The following is a 19327-nucleotide window of genomic DNA, read 5'->3' as shown; positions in this document are numbered from 1 at the left end:
AGAAGTTTTAAGATGTTTTATACTTCATGATGGTTACTGGAGGTGACCATAATATAGTCAAGTGCGTGATCCCGTGAGGCCTTCGTACAGCCATGTGCACTGCAAAGAGCCTGAGACTTTGTGGTCAGGCGCTGTGATACGTTATGGGTGGGAAGCAAATGGCTGGAGGTCTGCAAGAGATCCAGCAGTGTGTGCAAGAAATATAATTTTACATGTAAGACAGAGCAGTAATTGTAGAGTATATTATTTTGTTAACATCTTTTTACATTTATATGCTATATTTAACAAATTAGAAAAAAATAATTCATTGAAAGACAATGGGAGGAACTAAATTATTCAAATGTGTTTTGTATAGGACCTAACTCGAAGTGCTAAAGTTGATGTGTCTCCTTTAACTTTAAAAGGCCACTGGATGAGGCCCGTGAGGAATGGTGGTGAAATAAAATGCATATATTCTTCCCAGAAAGTTTAGGGATGTGGCAGTATCATCATGCTTTTGCACAAAAAGCAGGATATAAACGACTGGCCTCCTTTTTCACAGATATTGCCATCAAAGTAACAAGTTGCATAAATGGAGAAAATCAAATTCAATTTGAAAACAGTTTTCAGCTTAAAGTTTCCAAAGTGGTGGTTACACTGGTAAGTAAAGTAAGACTAAAATTGTAAGAGCAGCTTAAAATTTTGACGATGTCTTCTGATACAGAATTTATTTAAAAACAAAACAAAAAAACCCAGCAAAAGCCTGCCCACTTGTTTCGTAGTGCTATCCAAGGGCAGTCCAGGTGTATATACAATCTAACTTTTCTAAGAAATGCTTCGAGTTTCAACAAATTGTGATAAGTTGAGCAGGCAGCTTTTTCTAATAAATTTGCACACTGCGAGGCACTCAAAACCAGCACTGTGATGCAGACTGTTTTCAAAACCTAGTTCAGGCTGCTCATTTCCAGGCTAAACCCCAAAAAGTTTTTCTGCTCCGGGATTCCTGTGAACTACTCGTTTGCTGTGTTCGTCGCTTCTTGTCTGTGCTTTTCCAAACCAGTATTCTGGAAGACGTTTCCTGTTTTCTCCTCCATACTTCAGTTCTGCATATTTGATATATCAAATCCTTTTAGGAAAGGAAGGGCTGTATAATAAATATATAGGAAGAATATAGGTAAGTATTCAGTTTGGGTTTGCCGTGCTGCAGTTAGAAGTGACATTAAATCCGTCTTGCAGCTAGTTTTGCCTCTTCATCTGTAATTTATTTGTCTATTTACAGTTTTTGCATGCCAATCAGTTGCCAGAGTTCCTTTTTCCTAGATATTGTAAAGGCAGACAACGCTTCACCAGAAGCTTTGCAAAGGAAAGGAGTGGTTAAAATACACATGAAGCAGAAATGTACCAAACGCACAATCAACTGCTAATTCTCTTTTATTTTGTTTTTGGTTGAGCAAATAAAACATCTTCACTTTCTTCTTTTTCATTTTGGTGATGTCAAGGACAATTGAAATCCTCTCCTGGGTTAAAATGTGAACTTGAAAAGTTACCTGAACAAAGTATGCTTAACTTGCCCTTCCCTGTATTAATGATCAGTATTAATGAATTAAAAGGTGAAGTCCAGAACTAGCCGTTTTTACACAGACTGCACTGAAATTCTGCCTGCCTTTTATCTGTCTGCATATCTCACAAGTTTGCATAACAAAACGGCCAAGTGGCTTTAAATTTCATGGAAAATATGATAAACGAGCGTGAGAATCATCTAGTATTGATTCAAATGAATACAGAGCAGACATTATTCGTGTCGTGGTTTTCTCTAGTCTCGAATGGTCTAGAGTGATATAAACTTTATGTAAAAACTGTAGAAAACTCAAAGGGCAATCTTCTGAGGACGCCCCAAGTCTAGCTGAGAACTGTAATCGGAGTACAGTGATGAATCGCTGGCAGATCCTGGAGACACCACTATAATAATTTGACGTGCTATGGCCCACAGAGCAACATGGGGAGGCTGCTTTGCCTCGCATTGTCCGCTCCGGACTTTTTTTACTAAAAGTTAATGTTTGGGTGCAAACTGCTGCAGCTTATTTTAGTAATGACCTTGGCATTCATTGTAGTCTGTCACTCATATTGCAGTAGGAGTGCTCCCAGTAAGGGAGAGGTGTTTATACCAGTATAAATTTATTTGCATTAATAGCAGTAATTTCCTATGGAGGTCTTCAGCAGCGCCCCCCCCTCCCTTCAGCTCTCCCAGCTGGGCTGAGGGCGGCTGGGGCCGTGAATTCTGGCTGTGCCTAATAAGAACGTGTAGCCTAGGATCTGATCCTACGTCTCAAGCTGATACAAGTGCTTAATCAAATCTGAGTCCCACTGCCTTCAGTAACCCTTAAGAACGTATTTGAAGCTAAATCCGAGCATTAATAGCTTTTCTAAATAGGAATGCAGAAGTGCTTTATTGAATCAGAAAATGTGAAGAAACTATCTGTGAATTTTGTGTATAGTAAAAACCACAAGGGGGCAGAAGGTTTTAAAAAATGAAAGGTTTTGTTAATTATAAAACATATTTTGGGTGGGGGGAAGGACGAGGCTAGGGGAAAGCGGATCCTTTGCAATTTGATTTTTTAGAACTTAAGAGATTTAGGCATGTATAAGAATTGCTGGGGCACAGTCTGTATTTGGAAATGATCGGAAGTAGTTTGTTAGGCTGTTTTATCTGTTAACTAACAGTATTTTACACCATTGTTGGTGTTTGTGCTTTTCCATACAAGCCAGAGTATGTGGCTGATTTTAAGATTCTAGCAGAAATTACATGCTGTCACGCTGGCTCTTATCTGATAGAAGCCTCTGATAGAAAATACTGGGGCAAAAAAAGTTAAAATTGTAAAAAAAAAAAACCCCAACGCAATATCTTTTGTTTTTGCAGAGACCAGGTTCTCAGCTATAATCTTGGCAGAAGGCTCCCAGCTGATCATGTAAGTGGATATCTCCAATTCAAAGTGGAAATCACATCTTCTGTTCACGAAGGTGAGAATTTGTCAGTGATCTGTATCCCCAGGTAGTTGTATGGAGAGAGTTTCCATGTATTTCTTGTTTCCAGGATTTTCTGTGATAATAAACCTTCTCATTTGTGTACAGTGTCTCTATTATAGATTTTTTTTTCCTGATGGATTTCAAAGTTTAGATATGTCAGGTACTGCTTTGGAGATGAGAATAACAAAACACCAGCATTTACCGTATTGTTTCCTGTTTTGTTAGAAAGATTGTAAGTTAATCTGCTTATGATTCTCATTTAATGGGATAGATGGGGTAGTCAAACTCATTGTTTCCCTTCACTCTAACATCTTTGCTCTGTAACACCTTTGGCTGAGAAGCAGTTGCAAGGAAGATTCCACCTGTACTCTCCTCCCCTGCTAGTGTACCTGGAGATCACTCTGTGCTGCTTAGAACCAAGAATATCTGTTGAATATCTGTTATGTTTATGAGAATGCGTGCTTCTATCAGACCATTCTTTTATTCCCCTTTTTTCTTGTTCTGAAGGCAACCAGCAGAACCTGGTTGGTACAGTTACATGTTTATCACACTGTATGTGTCTATTTATGTGTTTGTGACTGTAGATTCTCCTTCGCTAGGCTTGGTATAATCTCTTTGGTGAGATATTGCTCTGTCTTTTAACTTGATGTAATCTTGTCTTTTTTTGTAGCTGTGTAGTCCTGAATCTCATCGATATTTTTTGCTCTGTCACCATTAAAAAAAACGCTTCTGTCTTCAGTCCTGTTTTTGTCAGGCACTCTAGTTCACTGACTTCACTGTTAAGGTTCTTGCAGATGTGTACAGACACAGCTGGATTATTCAACTCTAAGCCTGTTAATTTCCATGTGGGGAGTTACCATTTCATCTCTCAAATGAGATGGTTTATTTTCATTTCTCTTCAATATGTATTACCATAGCATACCTAATATCTCGTGAACTTTCCTTAAGTAGATTCCCATTCTTTACAGTGGAAAGTCCTATAAATTAACTCAAAATAAATGTTGTGTATAGAATTTAATATCTGTACACAACTTGTGATTCCTCATGTCATCTCAGATGCTAGTTTGCATGCTGCTAAAAGTGTCAGTGACTGGCTTTGTGTAAATTCTACTTTTGGATATGAGAGGTATGCCGTAGAAAACTGGTTCCTTGGTTGTGAGGCTGCTTTTACTGACAGTTGGGCAAGATGCTTGGCAGTGCTCTGTCTTTTGAAAGCAAAATAGGAGTCCTTTAAAGTCATACTTACCCCCCCATAAATAGTATAAACTTATACAGAGAAAAATCTGTAACTGCTGTTGCAATGCTGTAGATGCCTCTATTGTTTTAATTCTATTTTCTTCCCTTAGTTGTCTGATTGAAATAAGCAAACATCTTGAAGATGTGTATTTTTATATCACTTCTATGACGCAGAGAAAATAGAACAAACTGTCTGTTGCTGCCTTGTGTTTCACATTCAGTCTTTGTGTCTCTGCAGATGCTTCGCCAGAAACAGTTGGCACTCTGCTAGGAGTAAACTCTGTAAATGGAGACTTGGGGAGCCCCTCTGATGATGAGGACATGCCAGCAGGACATCACGATACGTCCACAGTGTGTTCCAATGGTCCGGTCCTTGAGGAATCTTCTGGAGAAGCAATCCTAAGACACCCTTTAAGGACTAGTACAACTCTGGAAACAGACCAGGATGAGTTGACCTCTGGTGCTTCAAGATCATCACCTACCAGAGGTCGCCAGGACTCACTAAATGACTATCTGGATGCAATAGAACACAATAATCATCCTAGACCCGGGACGTCTGCCTGTGGAGAGCGTCCACGTGGAGCCTCCCCAAAACTGAGGAGTAGCTTTCCTACTGACACAAGACTTAATGCTATGCTTCACATTGACTCAGATGAAGAGGAGCATGAGCTACATCAAGACCTGGGTTTTCCATCTTCCTTGGAAGACGATGGTGGCTTAGTAATGCTTAATGGTGCTACAAGAAATGTTGACAGAAACGGTTTAAGTTGCTCATCAGATCAGGTAATGCAAGGGCCTGCAGAGAATGAAAATGTTTCAGCCTCTGAAGCTCCTTTGCCGTCAACTGATGACCAGCAAGAGACTGTCCCAGAGCTTCCACCCTCACAGTTAGCAAGAGGTGAAAGTTCTCAAAGCGAAGCACCAGCAGACCAGGCTGGCAGTGAATCGTGTGCCGCTCAGGAGGCGGAACAGCCTCCTAGCAGTGCGGACGCAGGAGCTGCTGATGCTGCTGCTGGGAGCAGAAGGGGTGTTAGTGAAACGGAATCCATTGATCAAGGGTCTGAACCTTCCCAGATGTCATCAGAAACCGAGCAGAGTGATCCCGCTCGCACGGAAAGCGTCAGTGAGGCTAGTACCCGTCCAGAAGGGGAGAGTGATGCGGAAGGGGCAGACAGCTCTTGCAACGAAAGCGCAACTGTGCGACGTTCCTCCGTTGAAATGCGGTGTTCTTCTTTGGAAAGTTCCATGTTTCCTGAGACTCCTGCCTTTTCTTCTCAGGAGGAGGAAGAGGGAGCTTCTGCCACCGACGCGGCTAGAATTGAGCCAGGTGCTGAAACACAGGATGCTGCAAGTACTTCTGGTTCTCTGCCTGCGGTACAGTTACCTCAGGAGGAAGTACAGGAGGCTGAGGCAGGTGAATTACAAGACCAAGAGGATGCAGGAGAAATCTGGCAAAGAAGAAGAAGCTTGCAGGCGGCAGCTGCCAATAGCCAGTCTCAGGATGAAGAAACCGAAGGAGCGCAAGCGGCTTGTGAGGGTGCCACAGGACAGGTTGAAGGAGCTACTGGAGGTAACAATTGCAGGAGGCACTTTTCTGAAGTGACCTTTCTGCAGCCAGTAAAACTTATTTTAAAAAACTAACATCTGAAAATAAAGATCTCAATTTCTCAATTTCGTTGTCTTTCAAGATTTTGATGTTGTTGTTCCTTTGAGATTTATTCCCTTCCTCAAGAGACTCTTGGTGTTTTTGATTTAACAAAAAATCAAAACTGAAATATCCAAGATAAGTTTATTTTGAAACGGGATATATTTTAATCCTTGAGAGAGTACTGAGAAAGAGAATGAAGAGGAGGAACGGATTCCACAATATTACCCTCCTTGCTAATCAAAATGTTAATGGGGGGGAAATAATCCCAAAACTATGAAATGCAAGCTAGAATTTATATTTGGGTCTTTTCTTTGGTGTCTTTATAAGGGGAAGAAAATATACACGTGAATTAACGTTAAAACGTAAGGGTAATCAAAAGAAAGTGGGGGGGGAAAACCAAAATCATTTTTTGTCACACTTCAGGCTGTTTATCTTCTCTTTCCCAGTCCCTTATCTGTGTAGACAAATCCTAGCACAGCTGGAACCATGGGAGGAGTGCAATCAAACTGGATTTCTGAATGCATCTTTTTCATAACATTTCAAAAGTTTGGGGATCTGTTAGTTTCTTCCCTTCATAAACAGCTCTTTGATTTGGAAAGAATAATTTTGTTATTAATTTCAAATACTCTTAATATGGGGTTTTTTTGGACACAATTTTCTAGCCATTTGGGACTCTGTTAGGTGTCAGGTTGCACCGTGTTTTTGCAGATCAGTGTGGCTGCAGCAAGGAAGGTCAATGGGCAGTTTCACCTCCGACTCTTATAGCAGGGTTCGTGGTGTCCAGGTGGAGCTTTGTCCTTGTCCCTTGCTGGGATATGGCTCAGGCACAGGCTGTTGTTTGCGTGCCTTGGATTCTGCTGGTCACAGGTGGATGCAGAAAGACCAAGATGGACCAAGACTGCAGCGCATCCTAGAGAAATCACTTACCCAGAACTGTAGATGTAGCTTATTTTGCCCCCCCAAAATAGATGAATATCAGATATATCCTAAAATATCATAGTCCCACAGAAGCTTCAGCATGTCTTGTTCACTTTAGAGGCATCTCTAAGGCTTCCACACACTGACTGAAAAAATAATTTGTGGGCGTTTTAATTCCAGGTTCTCAAGCCAATGGCCATCAGCCCTTGAGGTCGCTGCCTTCGGTACGTCAGGATGTTAGCCGGTACCAGAGAGTGGATGAGGCTCTACCACCAAGTGAGGTTCTTCATACTTTAATTGGGGGGTAGGCTGCTTGGATCTCATTACTGAGACCTCATTATGTTTCTTTTTTAAATGTGAGAACTGAGAATGAGCAGCTGAGAATTTCCAAGTGAGGAGTGACGATGATTAAGTCTAGTGCTGTTTTGTAAAAGGCGTTGTGCTCAGTCTGTGAACTAGGAGGATGTGCTATGATAATTGTACCTGGTGTATACAGACTTGCGAAGTGACATTTGTGGAGAAGCAGGAAGGCGGAAGCGGTGCTGCCTTTTCAGTATGCAGCGCACATGGGTGGAGTGGTGAGGTGATGTACTGCGTGAGGCACTTGGAGGGAAAGATGTCAAGCACTCTGAAATCTCTGAATGCTTCTTGTATGGGGATGGTTCACAAAGAAATATAGAACATCTTTAATCTCTGCAGATTATGTGAAAGGTCTGTGTTTTTCCTTGCATTTTTTTGAGGGAGCGTGAAGACTTTTTAAATTAAAATAAACCTGGGTGTTAAGCAACAGTTAGATGAACGTACATTGACAGAAAATTGTAATTTCTCTAAAGCGTATGAAAAATACATTGCTCCCAATTGTTGGACTGATTCACTTGCTTAAACTTGGGGCAGTGAAAATCTATTCAGTATTAGATATTTAAAGAAGGGAGAAAGGACTGGAAAAAAAAGGTACACAGCCAATAGGTAAACATTACTTTAAAACAAAACAAAAAACAAAACCCAAAGAAAAAGTTAAATTTGGACCCACTGAAGTCTGTGGCAAAGCTGTATTAATTTAAAGAAGTCAGGAATTCAGATATTTAGGGTAAAATGAATAGATCCTTATTTCATAGTATGGAATGGGACTGTGTTTGCTCTGTAAGTGGAGAGGGGAACTGGAAGGAGCCGGATAGCAGAACACAGATATAACTGAATATTGGAAAGCCTGGGTGATGAGAAGGTTTTGCTCCCTGCTGCTTCTGTTATAATCAGTGCATATAACAAATCAGTCCTGCATGCAGATCCTAAAGTTAATTAACTGCCACCTCAATAAGCCACTGTTATTTTTTACAAAATTGTGCCTGGGAGACATATATTACAGTTGCATTTTTATCACTTTTCATACTGAAAAAGACAGAGAACACTACAGGAAATACCCAGAGATCAGTGTAATAAATGAGAAATGCATAGGGATAGCTTTTATAGTACCATGGTGTACACACAGATTGCTTTTTGTGTTTCAGAAGCAAACTATACACCACAATAACTACTTGGAAAAACTATTGGAATGTTAATGGATCAGGTTTGGCTGTGTGGTGTTCTAACATTCATGACATTTGCTGGGTTTTTACACAGTCACGCATGGGCACGCATATACACACCGCCCCTTTACAGTCAAAGCCCGATGCAATCTTTATGTAGATCATTCATTTGCTAATGTGAATAAAATCTTAAATACTAATTGTTGCCTAGATTCAGTTTTTCTCTCTAAAGCTCTCCTTTTGGATATGTAACAGTGTTAATATTTTAAGAGTGAAAAATTAGAGAAAACAGAATACGATTTTGAGTTATAAACTGTAATTTCTTTATATTTTGGGTTGTATTCTATTTGTTATTTCAAATTCAAATATTTGTCTATTTGAACAAGAAAAAGAATTGGAATATTTATCTAGTATTTCTACCTGTAACATGCAACATTATGCTCCAATTCCTACATTCCTAGGGGAAAATTAACAAATAAGCTTGACCACACAACCTTGATGAATTACAGTTTTGCGATTCAGCAAGCTAAGTTATTTGTAACACATTTGACTAACAACAATTTAACGAACAGAAGATATCCTTGTCCATCACAACACGGATGCAGGTGCTTTACTTTAGAAGCCACTGCCCAAGTGTTTAAACTTCTGTGTTTAAAATTGAATGCAGGCAAAAACGCTTTTCTTCTGCAAGACCACATTACAGAAATGGTGACTGTGTGTCAGAATTGGATGTATAATCACCACACAAAAAAATATATGAAATATTATACAGTGGTTTAGGGTTTGACACTTAAGCGGAATAATGAATTCACAAATTTAAACTGGTTTGGTGTTTGGGGTTTTTTTTCCCAATGAACAATTCTGTCCTTCTTGGAGTACTTCCATGTTTTGCTTTGTTTACAAACTCTGGTTTAAAATTTTGAGTATTTTTATTTCATCAGAAGATTTTTTTATTTTTTTTTTTAAATAGGACCTTTGCCCAGGAACATTTGTTTCAGTCATTTATTTTCTTTCTAAAAAATGGAAACACTTTTGAGAGAATGTTGAAATGTTTCAGTTTGCTTTTTTGAGATAGAAATGAAATTGTTTTTAATAACTTTCAAATGTGTTATATTTTGAATAGCAAATGCAGTGATTACGCCATAAGCTTTGCATTGATGTAATGTTGTTATTTTTAAACTTGTATTTTAAATTTAAAGTATAATACAAAATTTTGAATTTTTTTTTCCTGGAATTGAAATTTGTTCCTTAAACGGTTCTCTTTATTCCTATCCTCTTGTGCTGCTTTTTCTTTTCTTCCTCTGAGCTTACTTTCCTGCATAGCTCTTGTTCACACTAGAAACGCTTTAAACACTAATGGGCTGTTTTGGTTGTGCATCATAAAGACAGAAGAGTAATTTGCGTTGGGGCCAGCTAAAACACGCAGCTGTCGTGGGGAGATGACACAGTGAGTTTGTCTCAAAACCTGCCTTTCCTCCCTCTTCGCGAGTCAGCTCAGGCCCTGCAGTGTAACGCAGCGAGCCACTTGGCTGCCTCCGAGAGTTGACAGAAGTCATAGGACACATACAGCAGCAAAGCCTGAGGTTTTAAGACTGTCAGTATTAAATACTGTACAGGAGAGTTTAATTCTCCTTCTCTGCTGCCAAGACATTTTTATGCCCACTTTCCTTATGGAGCGGAGTTTGTTTAGGATTGGTTGCTTGCCAGTGGTTTCTAAAATGTTACTGCAGTGACTGATGTTTTCACCTAGACTTGCAATATAGGCAGTCTCTTCTAGAAACCTTCTGAGCTCTCCAAGACTGTTTTTCAACTGACATGTAAATGGTTTGCATGTTTTCTGCAGTTGCTGGTGCCCCAAGAATCAGGCCTGTCTGTTTCTGTATATAAAATATCTTAATTTTTTTTTTTGTTACGTGGTCCCAGCTGTGATCAGTGTTTTGGTATCATGCTTATTTTATAACCAGTTATTAGGCAGATAGTGTTTCTGACCCAAAAAGCTTCTGAACAAAGGGCTAGGTGTTGTGATGCACCTGGTTTCTGCTGAGCACTGTGAAGCCAGATGTGGTTGGGGAAAGGTCCCAGCGCTTTCGTCTCTGCTTTCCTGGTGTGTCTCTGGGGTCTGAACTTCTCACATTGTGTGTAGCTTGTGTTGCAAGACCAGTGGGCAGCATTACAGTGACCGCTTGCACAAGAAGTTGAATTTGATAAATTTGCAGAATCAGCAATTCTAGAACATACATTTAGTATATGGAGGAGTTTGATTTGTTGTAATTGTCCATCTTCTCTGGCAGGTCTGCTTACCTTTCATAGGTACATGTAAACCCAGGGAGATCGCTGGAATCTGTTTTATTACTGTTACTACTAGCTGGGGAAAAACAATGACAGATACCAATTTTTGCCAGGTTTTTGGTACTTATCCATTGGCCTTTTGCACTGGAAATAACCCTCAGAGATAGGGTCTTGAATTACTTCAGTCCAAGAGAATTAGACTAAGTATCCTGATACTTTCTCTTTTTTTTTTTTTTTTTTTTTCTTCCCTGGGACAATTACTGATTAGTGGGAAATAGAATAGAGAAATGAATAGAAATTATTAGATATGGATTCCACAGAAACTTAACTACAGTGGGGAATTTGATTTATGGGATAAAATAGAGAAAAGCCATGTCTCTTAACCCTTCAGTAAGAAAGTTCTGTGCTTGGAACAGTAGATTCAGTTACAAAGGTGACAGAGCTAAAATAAAGAAATAAATAAACCCCAAGCCCTCGATAATTCACAGTATTTTATTGCTACTTAGACTGGGAGGCTCGAATTGACAGCCATGGACGGATTTTTTACGTGGACCACGTGAACAGGACAACAACGTGGCAGCGACCCACAGCCCCCCCAGCCCCGCAGATTCTCCAGAGGTCAAATTCCATACAGCAAATGGAACAGCTGAATCGCCGGTAAGAATTACCCATGTTGTTTGTGAATTGTGTGTTTGCAAACCTGCATTCACCATTGTGAGACTGCGTATGGAGCCAGGTTCACAGTTGGTACTGCAGCTGGCCATACGTGTTTAATTTTATGTGGCTGTCCCTTTTAATTTGCATGTGAGCTTCTAGGGCTTTTATATTCCACCTGTGTTCGTAAGCTATGTGGCTAAAAAAAAACAATTCTGATAATGGTTTCTAGAAATTCAAAAGGAGAAATTAGCAGAAATTAAAGGTCAATGTCAAAAAGCAGAAATGAGAAGTCAGTGTATATTAACCTACATGGCCGAAAAGACAAGCAAGCTCCCTTGGATCCAGAATTGGATCATAGTTACCATATGCTATATATAAAGTCCAGTTTTCTAACCCTAGGTACCAGAGCATCCGAAGAACAATGACTAACGACAGGCCTGAAGAGCATACAAATGCTGTGGATGGAGCTGCAGAGGAAACTGACTTTCACCATTCTAATGCAGGTTAAAAAAAAATATATTTCCTTTTTCTGATTTCTTAAAGGGAGCACTCATCTCACAGATGATTTAATGAGAGTGACGTGGGCAGGAGTTAGGTTCTGCCTTCTGAAAGTCTGGGTGAAAATGAGACCATTTGTTTTCCTTGCTGTCTAGTTTTTGAAGACTATGGCTCATCCTTTTCAATACGCCGGAGAGATAAATGTGAGATTCAGAGCATTTTTCTGTCAGTACCTGACTGGGTAGAAGTATAGTCAGGAAATTTGCAGTGAAAAAGTATAAAATTGCGTGGTCTGGGTTATAAATATTTTGAATCTGCTACTGCATTTTGAAGTGGTAGAATATAGGACTAGAAAGGACTTTGGTCAGTCATCAGCTTCGTCTCCATGCTGAAGACAGGTAGGATGCGCTGTACCTAAACCATACTTGGCAAATGCTCTCTGGTGTATTCTTATAACATGTTCTGCAGTTAGTGCACATTCTGTAACTTTTTTAGACAGTCTACTCACATTGTTTCTCTTATAACAATCTTGAATAGTTACTTCCTAGTCTCTCCTGTCTTTCCTCCTGGCTTGTGTTTTTAGGTCTCCAGTTATTTTGTTGGCCTGCTCAGGATGGTCTTCAGTTGGTCTGCAGCTCCTGAGGAATATTTCAGACAATTAAATAAAGCTATGACTCTGCTGGACTGAAGAGACTGTGGAAATGTCACATGTCTTATGTACAACACTCCTTCTACGTTACTGCATAATTATTACTTTTTTTTGTCTGATAGTTTGACACTAGCCAACAGCGTTCGATCTGCTAAAGCCCGGTCCAGACCCTTGTGTGCAGAACTTCGGCACAGATGTCCGTTTTTCATCTGGTGTTTGTGCAGTTGATTTTCCCTACCTGCACGCAGGTCTTTGCGCTTTTAAATGTGTCAGTATGGTTTTGAATCTTGTCCATCCTGCTGTCCAAGTACTCCAGCATCTCCTAGTTGGAGCAAGTTCTGTCCTCCCTATCCAGTCATTAATAGAATAAGACCAGACCCAGCTAGATCTCAGTGAAACATCACTTGGTGTACTCTTTTTGTTTGACATAAATCATAACTGCTCTTCAGCACATTTTTGCAAACTGCTGCGTACCCCCTCCAGGTGATTTTGTCTGCTTCAGATAATTTTCTCCCCCCAAATTATTCTGAGGATATCAAATAAACAGTATTAAAGGCCTTATTAACATCAAAATATGTGGCCTTTACACCACTCAAGTAGTAGAAAATAACTTCATTAGTTGGTTATGGTTCATTCTTCAGAAATCCTGGTTATTTGTGTTTCTCCAGCTTGCTGCCTTCTCGTTGCTTTAAGTGGTTTGACAATTAGTTCATGTGTCTGAGAATAGAAAATATGTCAACTCATCTATAGTTTCCTTCATCCTTTTTTTTACCTATTCTTAAAAATGGATATAATACTTAGCCCTTTTCTTTACTTCTGAGAACTTCATCGGACCTCCAAAATCACCACCCATGTCTCAGAGATTGCTTCATCTAGGTTCCTAAGTGTGTTTGAGTATAATTCATCAAGCCCAAAGGGTTTGAAAATCTCTGATTTGCACCAGTCTTTAACCTGCTCTTTACCTATTCTAGCCTAAGAAGAAAGTTCTCTTCTGTTTATTAGTTCTTCTGGTGTCTGGTCGGTGTTAACTTTTTGAATGAAGACAGAAGGAAAGATCTTTTTCAATGAGCTGCAAGCATCATTGCTAGTTTTTCTTCTCGCTAAGCAGCACTCTCCTTGGTCATCTTCCTACTGCTAATTTACTAATACATTTATAAATTTAGTTTGTTACCCATCCAGTCCCTTGCATTAGTTGTGTGTTATTATGTGCTTTGGCTTTGTCTCTAGATGCTCTTGATATTCTCTTATAGTACTCTTTCCTAAATTAATCTAATACCCAAGCAATGCCACTCTTCCTTAAGTTTCAAGTGGTTGTAGAGCTTGTGATTTAGCAAAGTTCTCCCTTTATATATTCTTTTTTCTTTACTTCTGCCTTAGCTTTTTCCTTTTCTGTTTTTGTGCATGTGCGGTGAGATGGTTTGTTGTGCTGCAAACATACCAGTTTAAAGCGAATTCAGACTAAACCCTAATCAGCAAGTTCAGCTGAATAAGCTTTCCGTAAATCAAATTCCCAAGCCTCTAAACTGCAAGAAAGTCGCCTGGTGACACAATTTCCAGATTACCCAGACTGTGAGAGCAGACCTATCTGCAGCAAGTCACAGCATCTTCCAGGGTGTGAGAAGTGGCTGGTCTGGTGTACACCCAAGTTTTGTACGAGAGCTGACAAGCAACCGCAGTGCGTGCCTGGAAGACACTCCCAGCCCAGGTGTTCAGACATAGATTCAGGGGTCTTTATGCTACGCTGCTGTCGCTCCATAGACATGCTTCAGGTGGGAGGGCTTGGGGTCTGTTGTTTAAAAAGTGTCTCTAAAAAGCCTCTTTTTAATTTACTTTTCCTTTACTTCTGTTTTCTGGTTTCCTCTAATGCTTAGAATGAACATCTTTATTTACCACACTCCCTTTTATCAATAATGTCTACCCGTCCATATTTAGAATTTTACTCTGTCGTCTTTTCCTCCTCTTTCTAAAACTTTTTCTTACTTCTCCCTCAGTTTAGAGTCTCATTCACTGCCTCTTCTTCTTTCTCTGTCTGTGGGATATTGTTCTTTTATATCCATGGTAGCTGCCTTCTACATGATTAATGTTCATCTGTGATTTGATGGGGAAGCGTGCAAGTACTGCAATATGTAAAAGAAAGAAACTGTGCAATGTAAAAGATGGCATACATTTTAGAGTAAAATCACTGCAGACCCAATCTGAATTTGCAGTTTTTCATTCACATTAAAATATGCACCCAAATGTCCTGTTGATTTTCAAAGATAATTGGAGGGAACAGGTTTAGCACCATAGCAAATACTACTTCCAGTATATTTTCAGTTCCTGGTACTGTTGAAAAATCAGTGCACTTCTACGGTTGCTAGGAGAAGACCCAAATGTTTACTGAAAGTTGAAACTTGAAAGGTAGTTCCTTGGCAACCTGTTTCCTACTTATATAAGCTGCTTAAATACTGTATTGGGATTGGGGCTGTGTTAATGGCAGTGATTTTTTTAATTTATTTTTTTTTAAAGGAGGAATGAAACATTTTGAAGTGTACAATGACTTTTATATCCATTAGTTAGCATTTAAAAATTAACTTATCTGCATACAGTTACAGTGTAGTGATGTAGGCTTGCCACAGGGACCTGCTTGCATCTTATACACGGGCACATGTTTGGTAACCCAAATAATTGGACGTGAATTACTTTTTTTTAATGATTGTGCACCAAAAGTAACAAGTAAAAGTTACTGAACTCAAATTGTGGTATTTTCAGGAACTTCAGTGCTGTGTTAGAAGAAATTCAGGTACACTTGTGTGGATAATACTTAATAAATGTGAAGTAATTGTATACTTAGTGCTTTTCTTGCTTGTGGGATTCAAATTGATATAGTTGTTTGCAGTGATGTTTTGGTAATGATTATTACTGGAAGTCCTTTCATTCACTTTGCTGTTAGATTTTCGAAGAGAGAATGTGCTGCCTCACTCTACCTCCAGATCCAGACTTACTTTATTGCTCCAGTCTCCCCCTGTGAAATTCCTTATCAGCCCAGAGTTCTTTACAGTGCTGCATTCTAACCCTGTGAGTATAGCATTTATAGCTGAAAGACTTTCACAAATACGTGCTTAAAAATATAGTTGTCTTGTGTACAAAGATATTGCTCAGTGTTTGATGCCAAGTTATTGGTAGTACATAGGGAGGCTGGCTAAACTCAAACACTCATCATCGCTCCTTGCAATTGGTGGGCTACCAGAGTTGTCCTGGTTGGCATTATAGCTCCTACAGTTTTTATGTTTCACTCAATTCTTCATCTTTCTTATGATTTCTTATTGTTAACATTTCATTAAAGGTGTTTTAGGTTTGTTTTTTTTTTTTCAAACCCATAAGTATCTCTCCCTTATTCTCTCTCCTTGTGGAAAGAGAGAGGAGTCAATAGAAAGCACGTGCCATTCGTTTAGTGGCCAGTCCATACTAAACCTTGACATAATTTTATTACATAAATTACAAATGGACATGCAATGTTAAGAGTATTTTTGAAAAATCAATAGGTGGAAACAATATTTATGTAGATTTGTGATAAGTTCTACAAGCTTGTGTATCTTTGTCCTGCAGAAAACTTCACCAGCTTTATTGCTGTATTCTATGGCTACTTCTGACTCATTATTCCAGAAATTAGAAAATATCTATGAAATCATCTACTTTTAAAGCAATTTTAATGTTATGGGATCCTTCACAGTTCTAGGGCCAAGTGTGGTAAATGGAATCTGTAGTAGATTTCACACTTTGCTGAAGTGAGTCAATTACAAAATTTTGTATACCTCAAGCAAAATAAGAAACATCAAACACTTATCCTAAAACATCAGAAAGAGGACCTTTTTTTTTTTTTTCCTACTGTTGTGGCTTAGTTCGAGATAATTCTTAAGGTTTTATTGATGATCAGATGATTTATTTACAGTGGAAATGCTGTCTTTTGCAGTAAGAAGAAATTTTATCTTTTAAAAATATTTCCTTTTGTTACTTATTTTTCAGAGTGCCTACCGCATGTTTACAAATAACACGTGTTTGAAGCACATGATCACCAAAGTCCGGCGGGACACCCACCATTTTGAGCGCTACCAGCATAATCGTGATTTGGTGGGCTTCCTAAACATGTTTGCCAACAAACAGCTGGAGCTGCCGAGAGGTTGGGAAATGAAACATGACCATCAGGGCAAGGTAACCGTAATGCACATGCGGCTCTGGTTAGTGCTTGATCATGGATCTTGCGATGGAATCTTGAGATTGGAATTTCTCGTCTGTGCTGACAAAGCATTATATGAAAGGAGGAGGAGACTGGTAACTGTATGTTTTAATCGTTACAAGGAAAATTGCTAGAAAATCTGTAGCCTTTTTACAATGAAATAAGTTGTTTAAATTCCCTTGGATGTCTAGAACATCTTTTGAAATGAATTATCTACTGTGTAAATACAGGCAGTTCAGTGAAGTTCTCTGGAGTTTTGCTTGTGTACTCGTAAGATAATTTAGATATAAAGCTACTTTATTATTACCTACAGAATTTTTGTTATCATTGAACGATTTGTATTAGGTTTTTTTTCTGGTTTAACTGTCAACTTTTCAGGCTTTTTTTATTTTTTTCTTCTTCAACATCAAAGTCTTGAGTGGCATTCATTAGTGTGTGTTATTTGAACTTTTTCTCTTTAATAGCTGACCATTTTCCTACGTGAGTCCTCTACCCAAATGCTAAGTAGGTCCACTGTTCATCAGTTTCTGAGATAAAATGGATGCACTTAAGACTGGGATAGCTCTGGGGGTGATCACTCTGTTGGTTATGTATTGGTTAACAGGAAAGAAATTGTGTGTAGTAAGTTTCATTAGTAGAGATCTTGAATAGTTGTAAGTCTTACTGCTTTTCAAAAAAGGTACCGCTTTTCAACTTCTAACAAAATATTTTAAATCACAGACATTTTAATAGTAGTAATATAATTTTAATGTAACTGTAAACTGGTGTGTCCTCACTATCTAGAATATGATTTTCTTTGCAGAAGATAGGAAGGCTAAAAATAGACTGTGATTGGCATGTGAGGAAGTGATAAGGCTATCAATTCATCTGAGAAGTCCTAATTAGGACCATAGGCATATTGAGCTTCTCAGTTCTTAGGTTTATCAGTCTTGGTACGGTTAGCTGTGGGACTCCATATAAATAATGATCTTGATGCTTGAAAAGATTACAGGCAGATTCTAAACTGAAGGGTAGAAAAAGTGCTTGAGGGTTGTTTTCTTCTTGGGTTTATTAACTCTGGAAAGCACTCTGTTTTTTTCATTAGAAACACAATTAGGAATGTGCAATTACACTAACCTTGTTCTTTGCCTCCCTCAGTCTTTTCTGTTTTAAGTAATTCTTTTCCTGTTCAGCTCTTCAGAGGCCAGTTTTCTCCTGAAGAATACAGCGCTTTTCAATTGACTTTAATAGGCGCTCCAGAGAGAGAATTAGACCTTTGGATTTCTGGTGTGGTATTTGGTAACAGTGATGCTTACCACAACATTAATCAACAAGAAGCACTGAATAAATCCCCCCTGGGATTTATTCACTTTGAATGAGGCTCAGTATTGTTCATTTTCATGATGTTGAATTGCCTTTGTCACAAATAGCACTTGTGGCCAGTAGAAAAGCCTATTCAGCACTCAAGAGAGATGATGGCCAGTAGATGGTGACACCAGTGCTTCATGAGACCAAACCAAAACTGGACCTGCCTTTATTAAAGCATAAACTTAAAGGGAAACAAGTAGAAATTAGTCATGCCACAATATATTATTGTATTTCCTTTCCCTGGCTACTCTTCCCTGCTGAGACAAGGTTTTCCTTTATTTTTCCAAGTATATCATAGTAAGAGGCTTGGTGCTCTTGCTCACGAGGCACGGTGACCGTTCTGACCCTTATGCAGTGCTGAGTAGTAGAGTTTTTACTCCCCAGTGTCAGTGCGGTCCTGGTTGCTTGTCCTCTTTGCAGGCTGTCTTCAGGGTCGGCTGGGGACTGCCTACCTCTGAACTCCCTTCAAGGCGGCACAGCAAAGCCCGGTTGCCCACTCCTCTCTGACTCCTCCGTGTATCCCTTACAGAAGATAAAATGAGTTTGGCGTGCAGTTCTCCCTAAAAGGTCTGGCATAACTAGGGTGTAGTTCCTGATTGGCATTACGGAGGAACCTTCATCAGTCACTGACCACAGGGAGGCAGAAGACCATTGGAAAGAGTGGCAGCAGGACACACCATAGAGGCTAGCTTGGTCCACGAGCTCAACTCAGTCTGATGACTGTGTATACAGCAATGTAGAATTTCACGTGCATGCACACATGTATATACAGATAAGGACCCCAGTGCATGCGTGCAGTATATGTGTAAGCTTATGTTCATATTTTAAAGCCAGGTGCAAACATATATACTTCTTAATTAGATCTCTGCAAGATGTGCAAATGCAGAATAAGTTATTGTAGGGCATTTTTTGTTTTTTTTTTTGTTTTTTTTTTTTCCTACAATGAATGAATCCATTGTACTTGATTAGTAATGTCTTCAATAGAAAGAAAAGGTATTTTAACAAGCTTCATAGACTTTAATTGGAAAGATAACTTGGGCAACTGTCCGTATTTAATGGACTAAATATAGTTTTGGCACTACCCGTCTTATGTCAGTCTCTTCAAGCATCATAGATTTATGGATTATAGGTAGACAGGAGTTATGAGAGGAATTTTTCTGAATGGAGACTGTGAGCCACTGTGTTTTGAGCTCTGTGCCATTGTCTAGATTAGCTCAAAGCCTTGAAGCTCCAATGATTATCTTCACTGAAGCTTCAAAGTAGTAATTTATGCTTTAAAGTAGGCTGCTACTAGCTGACCTGCAAGCATTCATATTTAATAAGGCATGATTGTCTTTAACTTA

General features: G+C 39.1%; 1 protein-coding gene across 4 annotated transcripts in view; it reads left to right on the top strand.

The window, feature by feature from the left end:
* The window catches only part of HECW2 (HECT, C2 and WW domain containing E3 ubiquitin protein ligase 2), a 174120-nt gene that overhangs the window by 117308 nt on the left and 37485 nt on the right, over nucleotides 1-19327 (top strand). For all 4 annotated transcript variants that reach the window (XM_074593852.1, XM_074593853.1, XM_074593854.1 and 1 more), the window contains 7 exons: nucleotides 2897-2997; nucleotides 4478-5809; nucleotides 6986-7081; nucleotides 11124-11274; nucleotides 11674-11777; nucleotides 15354-15478; nucleotides 16427-16612. In XM_074593852.1, coding sequence (XP_074449953.1) covers nucleotides 2897-2997; nucleotides 4478-5809; nucleotides 6986-7081; nucleotides 11124-11274; nucleotides 11674-11777; nucleotides 15354-15478; nucleotides 16427-16612 — 2095 coding nt within the window. The remainder of the gene's footprint in view (nucleotides 1-2896; nucleotides 2998-4477; nucleotides 5810-6985; nucleotides 7082-11123; nucleotides 11275-11673; nucleotides 11778-15353; nucleotides 15479-16426; nucleotides 16613-19327) is intronic.

This window comes from Larus michahellis, chromosome 7 (assembly GCF_964199755.1).
Source record: "Larus michahellis chromosome 7, bLarMic1.1, whole genome shotgun sequence".
NCBI lineage: Eukaryota > Metazoa > Chordata > Aves > Charadriiformes > Laridae > Larus > Larus michahellis.
The sequence above is the reverse complement of the archived record's forward strand: the minus strand, read 5'-3'. Positions and strand labels throughout refer to the sequence as shown.